General features: G+C 39.6%; 1 protein-coding gene and 2 long non-coding RNA genes across 12 annotated transcripts in view; 2 read left to right on the forward strand and 1 right to left on the reverse strand.

Annotated features, from left to right (window-relative positions):
• LOC121892194 (NACHT, LRR and PYD domains-containing protein 14-like) overlaps positions 1 to 19,981 on the reverse strand; it is a 79,089-nt gene that overhangs the window by 22,443 nt on the left and 36,665 nt on the right. For 8 of the 9 annotated variants that reach the window (XM_042405092.1, XM_042405088.1, XM_042405087.1 and 5 more), the window contains 2 exons: positions 19,206 to 19,382; positions 15,594 to 15,770 (listed from right to left, as the gene is read on the reverse strand). In XM_042405092.1, the coding sequence (XP_042261026.1) occupies positions 15,594 to 15,770; positions 19,206 to 19,382 (354 nt within the window). Of the gene's footprint in view, positions 1 to 10,107; positions 10,252 to 15,593; positions 15,771 to 19,205; positions 19,383 to 19,981 lie in introns of those variants that run through there. The other variant, XM_042405095.1, reaches the window with a different exon arrangement.
• LOC121892210 lies at positions 1,128 to 11,678 on the forward strand. Of its 2 annotated transcripts, XR_006094343.1 has the most exons (3): positions 1,128 to 1,654; positions 9,572 to 9,655; positions 10,108 to 11,678. It is a non-coding gene; the product is annotated as an uncharacterized LOC121892210 (long non-coding RNA). The 2 variants fall into 2 exon arrangements; XR_006094342.1 differs by lacking the exon at positions 1,128 to 1,654 and having other exon boundaries at positions 9,405 to 9,655.
• On the forward strand, positions 13,506 to 14,022 carry LOC121892212. Its single transcript, XR_006094345.1, has 2 exons — positions 13,506 to 13,653; positions 13,940 to 14,022. It is a non-coding gene; the product is annotated as an uncharacterized LOC121892212 (long non-coding RNA).

A 19,981-nucleotide genomic window follows, 5' to 3' on the forward strand; every position in this document is an offset into this window, starting at 1 on the left:
GGGTGCACGAGCTCCGTCTACAAACGGATTTCCATCAAAAGTGAATTATTTGTTCCATCATAGTCTGTTTATTTTTACCATTAACACAAAAAAGATTTTACTCTGCCACCACACACACACACACACACACACACAGAGCAAAGTCAATGAACAGCAGATCACATGTGAAGTGAAGATTACTCGAGTTGACGACAACTACGCTCGTTACTTCTTAAGTGCAATAACACCTTAGCGAGTAAAAAGTCAATACTCTATCAATACACCTGATCAACAAGCATAAACATGTAGAAAAGTGATATTTTCAACTGCTCTGTCCGCAGTCTCTCATCCACCGCTGCTATGTTTTACACAACCACAGCGCGCTAGCTCGGCTAATAGCTAATTGTTAGCAACAAGCTAAAACTAAAGCTGTCTGTATGTAGTCTAACTGTTTAGCTTAGTTTGCCACCAATCTTCAAATTTGGCTCATTCTTGTAAACTCAGCTGCTGGCTGAGACAAAGCAGCCTCTCCTCTCTACCAGCGGTACCTGCAGCAGTCAAACACATCAGCAGCAGAGGGAGGAGGAGGAGGACAGGAGGAAGGACTGATACTGACTGATGTCTGTCTGTCTTCTTTCTTTCTAAACTTCACTCAGTATTTTCATGTCAGGAATATTATTTATTTTATTGACATTTTACATTTGTTTCCAGAGATATTATTGAGTTTATAAAGTGACTTTGCTGTTGTAAACATGACTGTTGCAGCTGGGCGGCTGTGGCTCAGGAGGTAGGGTCAGGAGCAGGTCGTCCACTAATCGGAAGATTGGCGGTTCAATTCCCGGCTCCTCCAGTCCGCATGTCAATGTGTCCTTGGGCAAGATACTTAAACCCAAATTGCTCCTGATGGCTGTGCCATCAGTGTGTGAATGTGTATGAACCATTAGATTTCCTGTGATGGGCAGGTTGGGACCTTGCATGGTAGCCCCTGTACCCTTTCAGCGTATGAATGTGTGTAAATGGGTGAATGTGATTCGTGGTGTAAAAGCGCTTTGAGTGGTCGGAAGGCTAGAAAGACGCTATACAAGTACAGCCCATTTACCATTTACTGTTGCTGCTCTAGAAACAATGTTTAGTTATATTTGTAATAAAAATAAATTCTAATCTTGTTCTGAATTTATTTTTTAAAAAAGAATAAATTCAGAACAGAATTTAGGGCTCGACTTTAAGGCTTGTCCGATTTCTTTATACGACAAATGGAAAAGAAATTTACTTGTCCCACCACACAAGTTAAAAGTCACAAAAAAAATCCTCACAATGTTTCATCTGCTCTGCACCTTTACTGTGCGCACTGAAAAAGAGGGATGATGCATCACAGACAGACAAAATCTGTGACGAGATGTCAAGAGGCAGATATTCACATTTTATTACATAATGAAAAGGTCCAAACCTTCAGATGCACAAGAAAGAAAACGGAGAAAAGAGGAGGAGGAAAAGAAAGTCCAATATAGAGGTATGTCGTCTAATGTTAACATAGCTAGCTAAGAAGCAATAAAGCTAATGCTAGATAATGATGCTACGATAGCTGCTGGACTCACATATCGTTACAGATTGAAGGATATGAGACTGAATGACAAGCCAGTAGCGAGCTATCTGGATAACTGCTCCTTCCTACAACGTAAGGCATTGTGCTGAAATTTCACTGACCAATATCAGTGATAATGGCTAATGCTATATCCATAAAAACATAGATTTCTGCACTGGGTTGCACCAACTATGTGTAAGCTGGTGAAGAAGAATACCCTTTGGGAGCAGACTCAATCATCAAAGGAGAACACATTTAGTTTGGAGACCTGATAATCAAATAACGTCTGAGACAACTCTCTGATCAAACATATGCCAAGTTTGTGTCCTTTCCACCTCCTGACCCCTGCTGATGTGACCTCTCCTGTATTGCCCCTGGATTTGCCTTGATCTTGTATGTAAATGCCCTCCCTTTCTACCCCTTTTGTCTACCATTTGTTAGTCACCCTCCTGAACTCTACTGATCTGACCCCCCCCCGACGTGCCCCTGGCAAACCATGATCTTGTATGTAAATGCCCTCACTACTTTGATCCATACTGTAGCTTTTGTTCACCATTTGGTGCTTTGAGTTTTACTGTATAAAGTCTCTCCACTTCTTCTGCTCTGGGTCAGTCTACTGTATCAGACCAGCTCTGTGTCAGTAAGCTCACCGCATTTCCGGAATGCTATTAAACCACTTCCACCACAGCAAACTTTGAACAAGGATTCGAGTGTATTTTCTTCAACAAATGGTGCCGTGACCCGGATGGCAAGAGACCTTCAACGGAGACTCCTTTCCCAGACCAAAAACACACCAGTGACCAAATCCAAATTTCAGAGGTAAGGTCCTTTTGAAAACCTAATTACTGTTGCTGTGTATTGTTGGAGGTCTGTGGAATTGGAGTCCCGGAGAAGGGTGACGCCATCCTGATTTTAAGTAAGTTTGCTGTGTGGTTGTGGTTGTGTATGGGGGTTAATGAGATGTGTTCTCTGTAAGATGTTTCTGTAGATGTTTAGGAACGCTTGTAGTTTCATAACTGAGGTTACTTGCTTCTTCCTTGCCTTAGAATCTGACTCGCTCTTCTTAAGGTTTTATATCTCCAGTAATATCCTGTTACAGATAAAATGGCCATTATGAACTAGATCCTGACGAGGATTGGACCAAGGGTTGGTCCCCAGTGTTTGGGAAACACTGAGAGATAGTCTGTGGAGATGTTTCTGTAGATGTTTAGGAAACGCTTGTAGTTTCATAACCTAGGAATCTTGACTTTGTTGTGAGGTTACTTGCTTCTTCCTTGCCTTAGAATCTGACTCGCTCTTCTTAAGGTTTTATATCTCCAGTAACATCCAGTGACAGTACTAGATCCTGACGAGGATGGAAAATAGTCCAGAAGGGGACTAGTGAGTAGGCCTACGCAGGTTCCAGTGAAGAAGTAGGGTGATTTGTTCTCCCAGGGATTGACTAGTTCTCCCAATACTCAGAAACAGGTATATTTCATTTGTAAGAATCTGACTCGCTCTCCTTACACAAAAAAAATGATTTGTATCTTCTGAGTAGAATGTTGATTTGAAAGATTTGGTAAGTGAATTGTGGGAAAAAGTAGGTGTATATGAAAGTTGTTTTTTTGAAGGGATTTTACAGAAGGAAAATGTAAGTTATTTTAGCAGAAGGTTTGGGAAAGTGTTGACTGGTCCTGTTAAATACATGTATGGTAAATGGTACCAAAAGCTTAAAATTTGTTGCAACATAAAAATAAAAAAAAAAATAAGAAAACGTGATATAAAGAAAATAGAAATTGAAGTACGGAAAATAAATGTTGAAGGAAAAACATTTACAACAAATAAGAGAAAATAAATGTTGAAGGAACAACATTTACAACAAATAAGAGAAAATAAATGTTGAAGGAACAACATTTATAACAAATAAGAGAAAAATGTGGTAAAGAAAGAAATTAGCCACAAATGTAAAATCCTATGCAACTAAGAGTCTAGAAAGAAATAACACAACGCAGAGTTTAAACTAGTGCAACTAGTGTAACGACTAGAAAGAAATAACACAACGCAGAGTTAAAACTAATGAAACTAGTGCCACAGCTAGAAAGAAATAATACAACTCAAAGCAGAAAACAATGCAGTATAACTAAAGAAAGAAAAAAAAAACTAGAACCAAATGACCAACACAAAGTCTAAAACAAAATAACACTTAAAATTGGATAAGTCTTCCGGAAGCACCAAAACAAATATGAATGATTAAATCAAAAGATTTAATCTCATATTGCAAAGTTTTTGTTGATGTTTGTCACTTCACGTATGTCTTTGTCTGTAACTGTTGAGGAACGCGTTTTATGTTTTCTTTTCCTTTTCCAAATCTCATATTGCAAAGTTTTGTTGATGTTTGTCACTTCACATGTGTCTTTGTCTGTAACTGTTGAGGAACGCGTTTTATGTTTTTTTCCTTTTCCAAATCTTAGAAAATGACTGTTGTAGGAATGATATGGTGATCTGAGACTAAACAAAATTGTTTGTAGATCAAATTATAACAGTTTTTTCTAAGTATCTCACTACACAGGCGGAGCAGAGAAAATGGCAGAGAATCCCTGTAGGACTTCACAATTGGACAAAGTTGACCTCCTGGAAGAGGCATTGAGAATTCCTTCATTTGGGGTGAGAAATTGCTCATTTGCAGCAACCCAATCCACATCAAACCCTGTCTATGGCACCTCCAGCAGAAGACCTGTATCTGAAGGTCCTTTCACTGAAAGCATGTGAAGTTTCACAACTTCACACTCCTTTCTTCTGTCTGACACCACACCCGTAAATCTACTAGGGAGAGATTTGTTATGCAAACTAAACTGTACCATCTATTGTTCCCCAGATGGCATCTTTTTAGAGACTAATCAACATAACACAACAGCTGTGCTTGCAGCCCTAATAGATCAAAATCAACCCATTTGTGAAGAGAAAGGGAAAATCTATGATAGAATAGTGTCCAGTGTGCCCCCGTCAGTATGGGCTTCTTCTTCTAATGATGTTGGTTTGATTAAGACTGCAGAGCCAGTACAAATATTACTGAAACAAAATGTCTCTCTGCCAAGGATTCCACAGTATCCTCTTTCACAGGAAAAGAGAGAAGACATTCGTCCTGTCATCCAGTCTTTACTTAACCAAGGAATAATAGTGCCATGCAACAGTCCATGTAATACACCTATACTTCCCGTGAAGAAACCAGGTAAACCAGAATATAGATTCGTACAGGATTTACGAGCTATCAATACAGTAGTACTTCCCCGTTTCCCTTTAGTTCCAAATCCAACTACTGTATTGTCTTCATTACCTGCTAACTCAACTCACTATACGGTACTTGATCTCTGCAGTGCCTTCTTTTCTGTCCCCTTACATACAGACAGCCAGTATTTGTTTGCATTCACCTATGATGGACAACAATATACTTTCACCAGATTACCTCAAAGTTACACTGAGTCACCTACAATATTTTCTCGTGCTTTACACAGTGACCTCAAAGATCTTTCATTTCCAGGAGGTTCAACCCTAATACAATATGTAGACGATTTACTTTTGGCCTCTCCTTCTGCTTCTGTTTGTGAAATTGACACTGTCATCCTTCTCAAGGCTTTAGCTGAAAAGGGTCACAAAACTTCACAAAAGAAAGCTCAGTTGTGTCAAAATGTGGTTCAGTATCTGGGACACACACTATCAGGTTCAACAAGAGTATTAACTGACTCCAGGATAAAAGCCATATTGCAAGTGCCCAAACCCACTACTATGTCACAAATGAAAACATTCTTAGGAATGACAGGATATTGCAGACAATGGGTAATTGATTATGCATCACTTGCAGCTCCACTCCAAGAGATGTCCAAACCCTCAACATGTTCCCAGCCACTCACCTGGTCACCACAAGCCGAGGAATCTTTTAATAAGCTAAAACAGGAACTGTTGTCAGCTCCTGCACTAGGACTGCCTGACTATAATCAATCCTTCAACCTATTTGTGCATGAGAAATGTGGATTTGCACAATCTGTTCTTACTCAGCGCCATAATTCTGCTTACAGACCTGTTGCTTATTTCTCCTCCAAATTAGACCCAGTAGAGAGAGGACTTCCACCTTGTCTAAAAGCTGTAGCTGCAGCTGCACTTGCAATCAACAAATCTGCTGATATTGTTCTAGGTTCGCCACTCACAGTCATGGTCCCGCATGATGCACTCACCCTAATCACCAGAGAGGTACACAGACATGTGACAGGGACCAGAGAGGCAAAATATGTACTAACACTCACTGCTCCACACATTACACTCAAAAGATGTACCATCCTTAACCCTGCTACACTTCTACCTACAGAAGAGGATGGTGATAACTCATAACTGCATGGATGTCATCTCTTGTTCATCTAAACCTCGTCCTGACCTTTCAGAAACTCCTATCCCTAACTCTGATCTTGTTTTCTATACTGATGGCTCTGCTTATAGAGAAAATGGAGTGCCATACGCAGGGTATGCAATTTGCGAATTAATATTAATAATAATTAATAATTTTTCAATTATTGAAAACGTCGCCCTGCCACCCTCAAGCTCCGCCCAAGTAGCTGAGTTGCATGCAATGACGGAGCCTGCTACCTGGCCAAAGGTAAAACTGTTACCATTTACACCGACTCCGGGTATGCTTTTGGATGTTTATATGACTTTGGCATGTTATGGGCGAACCGAGGATTCATTACATCCTCGGGGACACCCGTTAAACATGACAAATTCATCGATGAACTGTTAGATGCATGTCAACTACCTTCATCTATTGCAGTTGTTAAGTGTGAAGCCCACACCAAATCCAACGATCCTGTTTCAAACGGCAATGCTTTGGCTGACCATGCGGCCAAAACAGCTGCCAAAATTGGTAACCCTGTCCATGTTAAGCTCTGTCCTTCCATACCTGCTAACGACCTTGCTTCTCTTAATGATGTAGCCCTCTTACAGTAGACTGCTGATGTGGAGGAGCATAGGTTGTGGTTTTCCCATGGATGTAAATATGTAAATAACTTGTGGGTCCACAATGACGGCCGCATTGTGGCGCCTACGTCCCTGTACCCATGGCTTGCACGCATGTCACATGGCTTATCGCATGTAAGTAAAGGAGGAATGTGTCTGACAGTGTTGAAAGACTGGTATGCTCCAGGATTTACATCGTATGCCCAAAAGTACTGTAAGAAATGTTTGATTTGTCAACAGCACAACCCGGGGATAACAGTACAGACAACAATGTCGACACATCCTCCCCCTCAGGGACCTTTTGAAACTCTACAGCTAGATTTTATTCATATGTCGAAATGTGATGGATATGATAATGTTCTTGTATGTATAGATATGTTTTCAAACTGGCCTGAAGCCTGGCCTTGCAAAAAGGCTGACTCTGCTTCTGTAGTGAAATGCTTGCTGAAAGACATTGTTCCAAGATTCGGCATCCCACAGAGCATCAACTCAGACAGAGGAACTCATTTCACTGGACAAATAACGACTGAACTCTGTAACTCACTGGGAATTAAACAAAGACTACATTATCCATACCATCCTCAGTCTGCAGGGCTAGTTGAACGGCAAAATGGTGTTCTGAAGAACAAACTAGCCAAACTGTGTGCTGAAACAGGTCTAAAATGAACATCACTATTGCCATTGGCCCTCATGTCAATGAGGACCACACCCATCAGGAAACACAAACATACACCTCATGAGATTATTACGGGTAGACCAATGACTGTATCAAGTAATTCAATACTATGCATGAAGAAGATGGATCTTCATGCTATGGATGAATCAATGATATCATTCTGCTCAGCCCTAACCTCTGCTGTTCAGTCAATCCACAGACAAGTAAAAGCTGTCCAGTCTCCTCCTAGTGACCAGCCGTGCCATAACATCCAACCAGGGGACTGGGTCTGCATCAGAGAGTTCCGACGCAAGAACGCCCTGAAACCCCGCTGGTCCAAACCACAACACGTCCTGCTTACCACCAACACAGCAATCAAGTGTGAAGGTCGCCCCACGTGGGTCCACGCATCCCACTGTAAGAAGACGCCTCCCCCACCATGCACCTGAAAACGGCAGGACCCATCTTCATCCTGTGGGCTGTCTTCTTCACCTGTGGGCCCGTAGAGGGGTGGCTGCAGCTCTGGGAAGAAACTCCTTCCCCGAAGGACAACGCAGGGCTGACAGCCCCAGAAGAAGAGGTACAGCACCCGCAGCCGCCGGAGGAGAAGAGGAGCACCGCAGGGCCCAGAGCCCCAGAAGAAGAGGCACACCGCCCGCAGCCGCCGGACGAGAAGAGGAGCACCGCAGGGCCCAGAGCCCCAGAAGAGGAGGTACAGCGCCCGCAACCGCCGGAGAACAAGGGGAACACCGCAGGACCTAGAGCCCCAGAACAACATGTACAACACCCACCGAGAGTCATAACAGACACCAGAGACCCAGGAAAAGATACACGACAAACCCCAACACACTCACAGCCATCAAAGGAACAGATCAGACGATCCTACAAACATCACAAACGAGACCTTTTGATACAACAACAGGGGAACACACCCATAACAGTGCTCCCATTCCAAGTTACGGAGCCATGGCAGCTTTGGATCAAATAAGAGACCCTTCTCATGCGGTTGAAGATCTTGCAAACACTACCGCAAAAGGCATGTCCATGTTCTCAAAAGAAATGACTGCTGTGAGAAGAATGACTTTACAAAATCATGCTGCTCTGGATTATTTACTGGCTTCTCAAGGAGGAACCTGTGCAGTAATTGGAGCTGAATGTTGTATTTTCATACCTGATCACAATGCCACCATACAAGAAATAACTAACCATTTGAATAATATTGCCAAAACATTACATAACCCTGTCACCACTGGTCTGTTTGATTGGTTTAAACAGAAATTAGGAGCATTAGGTTATGTAATCTTTGAAATTGTCTTGCTTGGATTTGGAGTCTTGACTGTTGTAAGCCGTTTGATCACCTGTCTTAAATCCATTTGTAACTCATTTATCACTCAAACAACCACTAAAATCATGTACACCACTGCAACTCCACCTATCCTACCAATAGAGTTGGAAAATGCAGACTTTTTGTTTAAAATTGAAGTAGATTTAGACTAAGTAGACTGTAGCCACATTAAAAAAAAAAAAGTGTGGATTGAAGAAGAATACCCTTTGGGAGCAGACTCAATCATCAAAGGAGAACACATTTAGTTTGGAGACCTGATAATCAAATAACGTCTGAGACAACTCTCTGATCAAACATATGCCAAGTTTGTGTCCTTTCCACCTCCTGACCCCTGCTGATGTGACCTCTCCTGTATTGCCCCTGGATTTGCCTTGATCTTGTATGTAAATGCCCTCCCTTTCTACCCCTTTTGTCTACCATTTGTTAGTCACCCTCCTGAACTCTACTGATCTGACCCCCCCCCGACGTGCCCCTGGCAAACCATGATCTTGTATGTAAATGCCCTCACTACTTTGATCCATACTGTAGCTTTTGTTCACCATTTGGTGCTTTGAGTTTTACTGTATAAAGTCTCTCCACTTCTTCTGCTCTGGGTCAGTCTACTGTATCAGACCAGCTCTGTGTCAGTAAGCTCACCGCATTTCCGGAATGCTATTAAACCACTTCCACCACAGCAAACTTTGAACAAGGATTCGAGTGTATTTTCTTCAACACTGGCATGAGCCACTTGGCATCGTAGCACATTGTAGTAAACTGGATCAATAGTGAAATATCATATCAATAAATTAGGTCTCTACTGGATTACTGTGTTGTTAAATGGCAGCAATTACAGTTATGTTGTAACTTATCTCCGTGGTCAAAGCTTTTATTTTAGTGATGCATAAATCACAACTTAGAGACAATAATTTACGTTATAACTAAGTTTGAACTGACACACAGATGGTGCAACAGGCTGCAGCAGTTGTTTGTCTACTCTGCAGCTACATGTTTTTGCTTGTAACAGGCTGATATCTACTCTATAACTGTCCAGATGCACTCAGGAAATATCTGCAGAAGCCTCCAGCTGCTGGAGAAGTTACATCTGATCTCCCATCTACACCACTCTCTGAAGCAGGTCAGTTCAGCCACTTATTTGTGGTCTCTGTGTAACTGATAATACACTGCTAAGTTGTCTTTATTATTATTATTATTATTATTATTATTATTAATATATTTATTATTAGTAGTAGTAGTATTATTTGAATGTCACAGTTACAACTTGAATCATAAATATAATTTCTATATTATAAAGGGAACATAGCTAACTTAAATACTAATCAATATTAGACTGCAACCATCTATATTTATTCAAGTTGTCTAAAGGACACATTAAAGCTAGAATAACTTATTCCATCTAAAATAATTTAAACTTGGATTCTTGACCTTTTTTCACTCATGTAATTGAACAGTTCTGGTCAACCGTTATCTATAATTTATGCTTCAGATATGTTTATTGTCTGATGTGTTGTCATTTATGAATCATTGTGTGTCCTTACTAAAGGATTAATAACTTGCATGTATGTTTAGATTTAACTGCAGGTGAAGCAACAACAGACACAACAGACACTTCTACTACTCTACAGCCTGCAGACACCATCAACTGGAACAGATCCTGAAGTATGTGAGTCCATCAAGGCAGCAGCTATAGATCCTGCTGACTGGCAGCCCTGTCTGATATGGTGAGGACAGAGATAGTCAGCAGAGGCCATATCAGCTAAAATAAGACTCGACATTTACAAAATGAGAGGATGGGAGAAGTTCCCATCACCACCACTTCTACAGAAAATAAGTGAATGGAGAGAAAATCAAGAGAAGTTGGTTGGGTATATTCCAAGAAAAAATTTAAAAAAGTCTTTACTGCTTCTGCTGCAACCTGTTCTCACAAAAAAACTACAAACTAATCAGTAATTGATTTAATGACTGGAAAAATTGCAGTGAAATACTCAAAACCCACGAGAACAGTCCAGGGATCTCATTTGTTGAGTAAGCAGGAACGGGGCCTGAAAGAGGCGTACGCCACTTCCCAAGCAAAAGTTGTGATCTATAAAAACAAACTTGATGGGACAATGTGCGCACCTGCACCTAAACTCTTACCCATGCGTAGGAACATTTTAGAGACAGGGGAAATCAACGATGCAGAATTGAAGTGAATTGAAGGCAGATTGTATAATAATCCTCTCACACATTTCATTTGACTTAATATCAAACATCAATTATAGATCCACATTATCAGAAACACTCAAACCAGCAGTGTTATCTGTACTTTGGCTTGTAGTGAGCCATAACTTCCATAAACATCTTTCAATTTGTAAAGATATAAAGCAACTCAGATGTTAAAGTCTGCCCAACATTTCATCAGTGCTGCCTCACCCGGAGCACAAAGGAGAGAGTCAGTTGTGGAGCAGCAGCAGCTGAAATGAATGATGTCAGGATGTGGCAGGTGGCAGGATTCTGCAAAGTCTGGGTTGCCTTTCTCCAATATTAGCTAAGCATGAAAATATTGATTCATTTTCACCTTGGCCACGTTAACTTACTGATGAAATGATCATCATTGATTGTAGAAATCCAAGATGACATCAAATAACTTCAACAAACGTAACTAAAACATATTTACAGGACAGAGCGTTAATAGATTTTTAATATTTGGTTATACTGTGCATATATCACCAAGTATGAGTTCCCATGTAGTTTATATGTGTAAAATGGCTACAGTAAACACGGCTGTATTGTCAAGCACAGAGACACTGGAGACACAGCGGTGGCTGCCACACACACTCTGCCTTCTCCAGTCACCTCACCGGCTCATCTTCACCACCTGTGCTCACTGTGTCAATTAGAGAAATACCTGTATGCTGGATTTTGGAGTAAATATAAACTAATATAGTGTTTATTGTATTTTACATATTGAGTGAGTGGTGTAAAAACTACTTATACTGGTTAACTGGGAGCTTGCCCACTGCAGGGTGTGTTAAACATTTAACCAGAGATGTCTGACTTAACAATCCACAGGAATGTTTATTGAGGTTGTATATGGTTGTTTTGGGTTACACACATAATTTCAATACGTGTGAAAACGGGGAAATAAAAGGTTAAATGTCTGTTCATGCCTGTTGCGGTCCTTCCTCTGCTGCTGCTGAGCACAAGTGACAAGAGAGGCTCCAATACACTGACTCTCAACACTGATTGGCCAGGCGTCTAAAGACAGAGAGAGTGATTGGTGCGGCGAAAGAAACACATGTACATGAATATTCATGAAGGCTTTTGCATCGACCATTTATGGTTGAATGTGGGCGTGTAGAGGGCGGGATATGACGCTGATCCATGAGCGCACATTTCTAGGTGGACTGTGATTTATAAAGGGAAATATACGTGCATTCGTGTGTACGCATGGTTTTATAAATATGATTATTTTTCGGTGCACGCCATTTTCGGCTTTTGTGCGCACGTACAATTTTAGTATGGATCCTACACACTGTTTTATAAATGAAACCCCAGAACATTGTGGGCACATGACATCATGGAAGGAGTCGTCTATCCAGTGTAATCTATCAATAACCAAGTGCCAGCGTCTTGGATGTTACTAACAGGTAAAGGTAGTTAATAATAGTAATATTTAACAATTGATTCATTCTTTGAAACGTGATTTGTTTGTTTGAAAAGTAATTGTAATTTATAAAAATATATATTTTTGTCTTGAAACCATTGTGGTGTCTGATGTTTGTTGTCCATATTTTTACTGTAGAATGAGCGGGTGTGTCATGGACTCATGGTTTGGGCTCTTTGTGTTTTTTCTTCTTTTGGTTTTCTGTGTTACACTTGTGTTGTCCAGTCTTTTTGCTCATTCATGTTATTTGAGTTGTATCTTTGAAAGACTGTATTAGATTATTGGTTAGCTTGTAGTGCTGTGTACCTAGGTTGATTTATTCAGAGACAGTTTGATTTATGTTGGCTTGTTATTGAGTGCCGTTGTGTTTTCTGGGTTTTACTTTGCTCTGTGTTTCTCTTGTGTGTTCCTTCACTCCTCCTGTTTTCATGTGCTCCTCCTCTCACCTGCCCTGCCCTTTTCTTCAGCTGTTAGAAGGTCGTTGACCTCAGTAACTGTTGTAAACACAGCAGTAAAACTGACACTTTCAGTTATTAGGAAACAAAATGCTGATTCATCTGATTCATTTATAAGTCAAACTGTTGTCTTGATTTGGCTTTAAGTAACAAATTAATTCCCCATCAGTCAGTTTTGTTATGTTGTTATATTACAAACATTGATCTATATTAAGGACCATATAGAGGCTGAGAATCCAGATTTGTTTTTCAGATAGAGACTGATTGGTCCATCTATCATCCATAAGGCCTACATTTATTTATGTGTTGTAAATAAATACTTTTAATATTTAAAAATTTAGGTTAATAAATATTGATAATATTTGTTAAATATTTATTTACCTATTTTTTGTGCACTTGTTTCATTTCAGCTCAGTGTAGAGAAATACAGCGATACATACAACCGTCTTACTGCGTATCTATGACGACACTGTCGACACCGCGTATCCGTATCTGTGACACGCCTGCTCCGTAACATAACTAGTAGTTTCAGGGGGCCTACCACCCCCCCCGAAAACAATCCTAGTAGAAACACTGTCAATCATTATTATTAAACGTCAGAAGGATGATCAATAATTAATCTATAGAGCTCATATTGAAACAGACTTTACAAAGTGCTTCACAATTCAGGATCAAATGAAAAGATCATTAACAGGGAAGTAATGGCTTGAATAAAATTCATAAATTGAATCATTTATATGTTGACACTGTTTGGATGCTTTCAACTGTTTGTTGGTCTGATTTCTACGTTCACAAACAAAATGAAAAAGTAAATTATTGTCATTTTTACTCTGACAAGTGACTTTTGTGGATGTGTAACAGTTAAAAAAGACACTTTAATAATTCTTATTTCTAATTTGTGTTTGTGAATTTTATCTCAACAAGGAATTTTTATTCATGAATGTTTCCTGTGGAAATGACCTTGCTGCACATCGTCCCTTCTGTCCCTCACAGAGCTGTTTTGCATTGCTGAGGGTAAGTTGTGTGGAAAAATGCTGCTGCTCTATTTTATTGTTTTCTATGGAAATTGAACCGTTTATGTTGTAACATTTAATGCATATTGTTACTGTTAATACTATTACTTTAACTAGCTGTTTCATGTTGTTTTGACTGTTAATATGAGTTTTGTAGATGCTTTTGTTTAACTTTCTTGGTGCCATTTGTATTACAGCAGGCTGTCCTGCGTCATGTAGTCAACGTAGCGCTGCAGAGATTTTAGCATCTATTTCCTGGTGTAAATTCTGTTATTTTGCATGTTTAGGAGCAGATGTGCAGGAGAGACCAGAAGGTGATTCATATGTGTTACATTGTCTTCTGCAGGAGCAAATAAAGGCTGGAAACCAATCCTTTGAGTCGTCTCGTTACATGTCCTTACCACATCTGTCACACATGGACAAGTGAAAGATAAATTTACTTGTCTGAAGGACAAGTGCCTCAAAAAGTTAATGTGGAGCCCTGCATGCGCACCTGTCACCTGCTGTTTTGGTTCATGTATGTGCAGCAGTGCAACGTGTAAAAGGGCTGAGTGAATATAGATCAACTGGTGTGGTGATTAATAAATACTCTCTCAGCCAGTCACATCACTGGTCTCATAGCTGTGACACACTTGTGCCAATCACAGTTAAACGTGATAACGACAGCTCAACAAACGGAAAGCTTTTCTTCAGGAAATGTCTGGATGGTTCAGAGCGTCACGACATGAACACACATCACCACAAATCTGCAGCCAAAGACAGATGGAGCAGTTTTTTCATCACTTAATATAATAACAATAGAAATTTTTAAAAAATGTAAAAAAATGTATTTGGTGAAGCTGTTTACTGACGGACTGACACTATTTCAGCAATAATTACAGCCTAATGTATTTCACCTCGTACACGGTGACATAGTTTAGTAATTAATGTTACACAACAGCGTTTGCATCGTAATGTGTCTCAAGGATAAAACATGAGACGCTACTTTGGCTAAAAAAAAATAAAGTTGTCAAAGAGGCTGATGAGCCCCGCTAACCCGACGTCTCCTTCATAAAAAAGCAGAATATCGAGTTACAACCGACCAGTCTGATGTGTGTAGAGGTGTGTGTGTTTCTACTGTAGCAGCCTGGTGTCATGAGGAGATTTAATGAAGGTAAACACAGTGAACGGTGGTGCGTAACGGCACTGTGCTCTGGCGCAGCACTTCTCAGAGGCTGCAGATTTATCAACATATCAGTCCTGCTGACTTCAGATGCTGCAGGGATTTAATCAAGTGAAGGAGAAGCTTTTCATACAGTATAAACAGCTGTGGACAACAGATACTGTAACAATCACCCACATTCATTTATACATCACTGCACACTGATTTACTGACTTTCCTGCTTTAACCACATTAAACCTTATTTTCTGTGCACATGTTGGTTGGAGAGTGTTTAATAGAAATAAATGATTTATATTTGAAGCATTAATCTGTTGTTGCAGCACGTCTGCATCCAGTAGACTATTTAGTATGAAACACAGGCGCCTGATACTGTATCAGTAGCCTATGTGACGCTCACAAAAACAAAGGGATTTTATGAGGATGACATATGACTGCAGCGTTCTACTATAGTCATACGTCATTGTTCAGTTTTAACAACAGCTGACATTTTTGATCTTTGAGCACAAAATTAAGTTATTTGTCCACAAATATTTGGTGAACATTGTAGCTAATCAACATGGTCAGAAAATGACTCAGAAAAATATGAAATATCTCAAAAATGCCAAAATACACTGGAGGGAGGCTTTAAATAGTATTTAAATGTTTGAAAACAACATTTGAATGTGTAAATCTGAAGGAGATTTTACCTCATAAAAATCATCCTTATGTCTGCAGTTTAGTGTCACCACAACTTTCACATCATATTAATCTCAGCACAGAAGTAAGAAATGGTGTCTGACCTCAGAGTCTCCAGTCTACAGTGTGGACTCTCCAGAAAATCACACAGTAGATTCTTTTCTGAAACGTTGACACTGGAGTTTCCACTCAGATTCAGCTCTCTCAGATGGGAGGGGTTGGACTTCAGAGCTGAGAGCAGAGAAGCACAGCTGATCTCTGACAAACTGCAGCTCTTCAATCTGAATAAAGAAGAAATCATGTAGCGTTAGAAGCAGATTACATGGGTGGAAGAGCTCCATCTACAGACGGATTTCCATCAAAAGTGAATTATTTGTTCCATCATAGTCTGTTTATTTTTACCACTAACACAAAAAAGATTTTACTCTGCCACCACATTTCTGCTTTTTTCACTTTGTAAACGATTAAACGGCGAGGGAAAGAGACGTTCGTTGTTCCAGACATCAACGCTTGTTCCAGCTTGCTGCGGTTGTTTATGCATCGATTTATACGTCTGTTTCCTCCAAAATAATCAAAGGTATGGCAATTTTATTTAATGTGCACTTATTTCTCTGTAGGGATGGGTACCGAAACCCGGTATTAAACGAGCCCCGAGGATAAATTATTAAAGACTGTAGTATTGATAAGCTCCGATGTTACCGGTTCTTTTATCAGCACTTTTTAATGTTTTGGTGTAATTTATTCTCAAACTGCAGCCTCTCCTCCACACACACACACACACACACACACACACACACACTTACCTCTTGCTGCTCTAGAAACAATGTTTAGTTATATTTAATAATATAAATAAATTCTAATCCTGTTCTGAATTCATTCTTTTTTAAAACAATTATTTTTTTAAAAAGCAATTATTTAGTATTGATAAAGAACCAATAACAGTATTGATAAAGAACCAAACCAATAAGGAGGATCAATAAGACTATTGATTGTCATGTTAACATGAAAGTAACAAGAATTTTAACTTTTTTCTTTTACTGACTGATGTAGATTCTGGTTGCCTTTAAAGTTGATAAAGATAATAAGTTCAGATATTTGCGTTATTTTTATTCTAAAATATAGTTGAATAGTTAAAATAAGTAGGCCTACAAGTGTTTTGTCAGTAAGGAGAGAAATAGCATACTTTATGAAGGTCAAATATTTTATTTTATGCTTTTCATGTATAAATTGGTGCCTTTGCCAGGAATAAAAATCATGACCAGAATGCACCAAATTGCACCATTTAAAAAAAGATTTTCCGGGGGGGCATGCCTCCAGACCCCCCGAGGTGACTTCATGCCTCGGCGCTCGTCGTTGGACACCAGTAGAAAAAAGTTCAGTCAAAAAAAAATTTTCTCTTCAGCATCCATGAGATTATTGTGTTTGAAATCATTCAATGTTTCATAATCTGTTCAGAGCTGAAGAAGGTTTAGAATGAACAAGTTTAGAAAATGGAAACTCCAAACACCTGAACCCAACAGGATGCAGGTTAAAAACTGTCAAATACAAACTGTGAAAAAGAGCTTCATTAATATTAATGACAACATGCTGCTACTTCAATAAACACACAGTGACTTAACAGTGAATTAGCCAGTGCAGCTTTTTCATCTTATATTAAATATGAAGACCAAGAAGATGCTCAGTGTGGATCACTATAAAGTCTATGTGGTCACAGATGTTTTAATGTTATCAAAATTGATTTAAAACAAAGATCTGAATGTTTGAAAGTATGTTTTTAAATTGTTAACTATGGTTTAAAATTAAATACTTAAAGCCCCACTCCAGCCAGTGTTACTTCCTGTTTAACGGTTAAATGGCGGTGTGGTTAATAGTTGGACGTAATCCGTTACCATGGCAACCAGATGGCCATTCTAGAGCACTGGTGATGTGGGCAATGGTAGTGATATTATAGCCTAACCTGTTCACTTACTACAGCATCAGCTATATAGACGAGGTTACATGTCAGTAACAGAGATATGTGAAATCCATAGATTAAATCAGACGATGGTTTCTTTATTGATGGGTCGTGTATCCTAAACAATGACATCTTGCTTTATTTTATAGTAAATGTTCGTAACTTTTCTTCCTCGGGTCTGGTTCTACGTGGATGTAAAAGCATGCATTGCAACCTCACTTCAATATTTTTCACCCTCAGTTGAAATTTAATAATAAATGCAAAGTGCAGCGTGGTAGGTCTCAGGCACACGGACTGTGTGGACGTCTTCATGCACACCTGTCACCTGCTATTTTGGTTCATGTATGTGCAGCAGTGCAACGTGTAAAAGGGCTGAGTGAATATAGATCAACTGGTGTGGTGATTAATAAATACTCTCTCAGCCAGTCACATCACTGGTCTCATAGCTGTGAAACACTTGTGCCAATCACAGTTAAACGTGATAACGACAGCTCAACAAACGGAAAGCTTTTCTTCAGGAAATGTCTGGATGGTTCAGAGCGTCACGACATGAACACACATCACCACAAATCTGCAGCCAAAGACAGATGGAGCAGTTTTTTCATCACTTAATATAATAACGGTAGAAATTTTAAAGAAGTATTTGGTGAAGCTGTTTATATGATTATAGACCATCGGACCGACGCTATTTCAGCAATAATTATAGCCTAATGTATCTCACCTCGTACACGGTCACATAGTTTAGTAATTAATGTTACACAACAGCGTTTGCATCGTAATGTCTCTCAAGGATAAAACATGAGACGCTACCTTGGCTAAAAAGAAAGGCGTAGAAGAGGCTGATGAGCCCCGCTAACCCGACGTCTCCTTCATAAAAAAGCAGAATATCGAATTATAACCGACCAGACTGATGTGTGTAGAGGTGTGTGTGTTTCTACTGTAGCAGCCTGGTGTCATCAGGAGATTTAATGAAGGTAAACACAGTGAACGGTGGTGCGTAACGGCACTGCGCTCTGGCGCAGCACTTCTCAGAGGCTGCAGATTTATCAACATATCAGTCCTGCTGACTTCAGATGCTGCAGGGATTTAATCAAGTGAAGGAGAAGCTTTTCATACAGTATAAACAGCTGTGGACAACAGATACTGTAACAATCACCCACATTCATTTATACATCACTGCACACTGATTTACTGACTTTCCTGCTTTAACCACATTAAACCTTATTTTCTGTGCACATGTTGGTTGGAGAGTGTTTAACTGAAATAAATGATTTATATTTGAAGCATTAATCTGTTGTTGCAGCACGTCTGCATCCAGTAGACTATTTAGTATGAAACACAGGCGCCTGATACTGTATCAGTAGCCTATGTGACGCTCACAAAAACAAAGGGATTTTATGAGGATGACGTATGACTGCAGCGTTCTACTATAGTCATACGTCATTGTTCAGTTTTAACAACAGCTGACATTTTTGATCTTTGAGCACAAAATTAAGTTATTTGTCCACAAATATTTGGTGAACATTGTGGCTAATCAACATGGTCAGAAAATGACTCAGAAAAATATGAAATGTCTCAAAAATGCCAAAATACACTGGAGGGAGGCTTTAAATACTATTTAAATGTTTGAAAACAACATTTGAATGTGTAAATCTGAAGGAGATTTTACCTCATAAAAATTATCCTTATGTCTGCAGTTTAGTGTCACCACAACTTTCACATCATATTAATCTCAGCACAGAGGTAAGAAATGGTGTCTGACCTCAGAGTCTCCAGTCTACAGTCTGGACTCGCCAGAAAATCAAACTGCAGATTCCTTTCTGAACCGTCCCGACTCTCGTTGTTAGTCAGATTCAGCTCTCTCAGATGGGAGGGGTTGGACTTCAGAGCTGAGAGCAGAGAAGCACAGCTGATCTCTGACAAACTGCAGCTCTTCAATCTGAATAAAGAAGAAATCATGTAGCGTTAGAAGCAGATTACATGGGTGCAAGAGCTCCGTCTACAGACGGATTTCCATCAACAGTGAATTATTTGTTCCATCATAGTCTGTTTATTTTTACCACTAACACAAAAAAGATTTTACTCTGCCACCACATTTCTGCTTTTTTCACTTTGTAAACAATTAAACGGCGAGGGAAAGAGACGTTCGTTGTTCCAGACATCAACGCTTGTTCCACCTTCCTGCGGTTGTTTATGCATCGATTTATACGTCTGTTTTCTCCAAAATAATCAAAGGTATGTCAGTTTTATTTAATGTGCACTTATTTCTCTGTAGGGATGGGTACCGAAACCCGGTATTAAACGAGCCCCGAGGATAAATTATTAAAGACTGTAGTATTGATAAGCTCCGATGTTACCCGTTCTTTTATCAGCACTTTTTAATGTTTTGGTGTAATTTATTCTCAAACTGCAGCCTCTCCTCCACCCACACACACACACACACACACACACACACACACACACACACACACACACACACACACACATACCTCTTGCTGCTCTAGAAACAATGTTTAGTTATATTTAATAATATAAATA

Source organism: Thunnus maccoyii, chromosome 24 (assembly GCF_910596095.1).
Source record: "Thunnus maccoyii chromosome 24, fThuMac1.1, whole genome shotgun sequence".
Classification (NCBI taxonomy): domain Eukaryota; kingdom Metazoa; phylum Chordata; class Actinopteri; order Scombriformes; family Scombridae; genus Thunnus; species Thunnus maccoyii.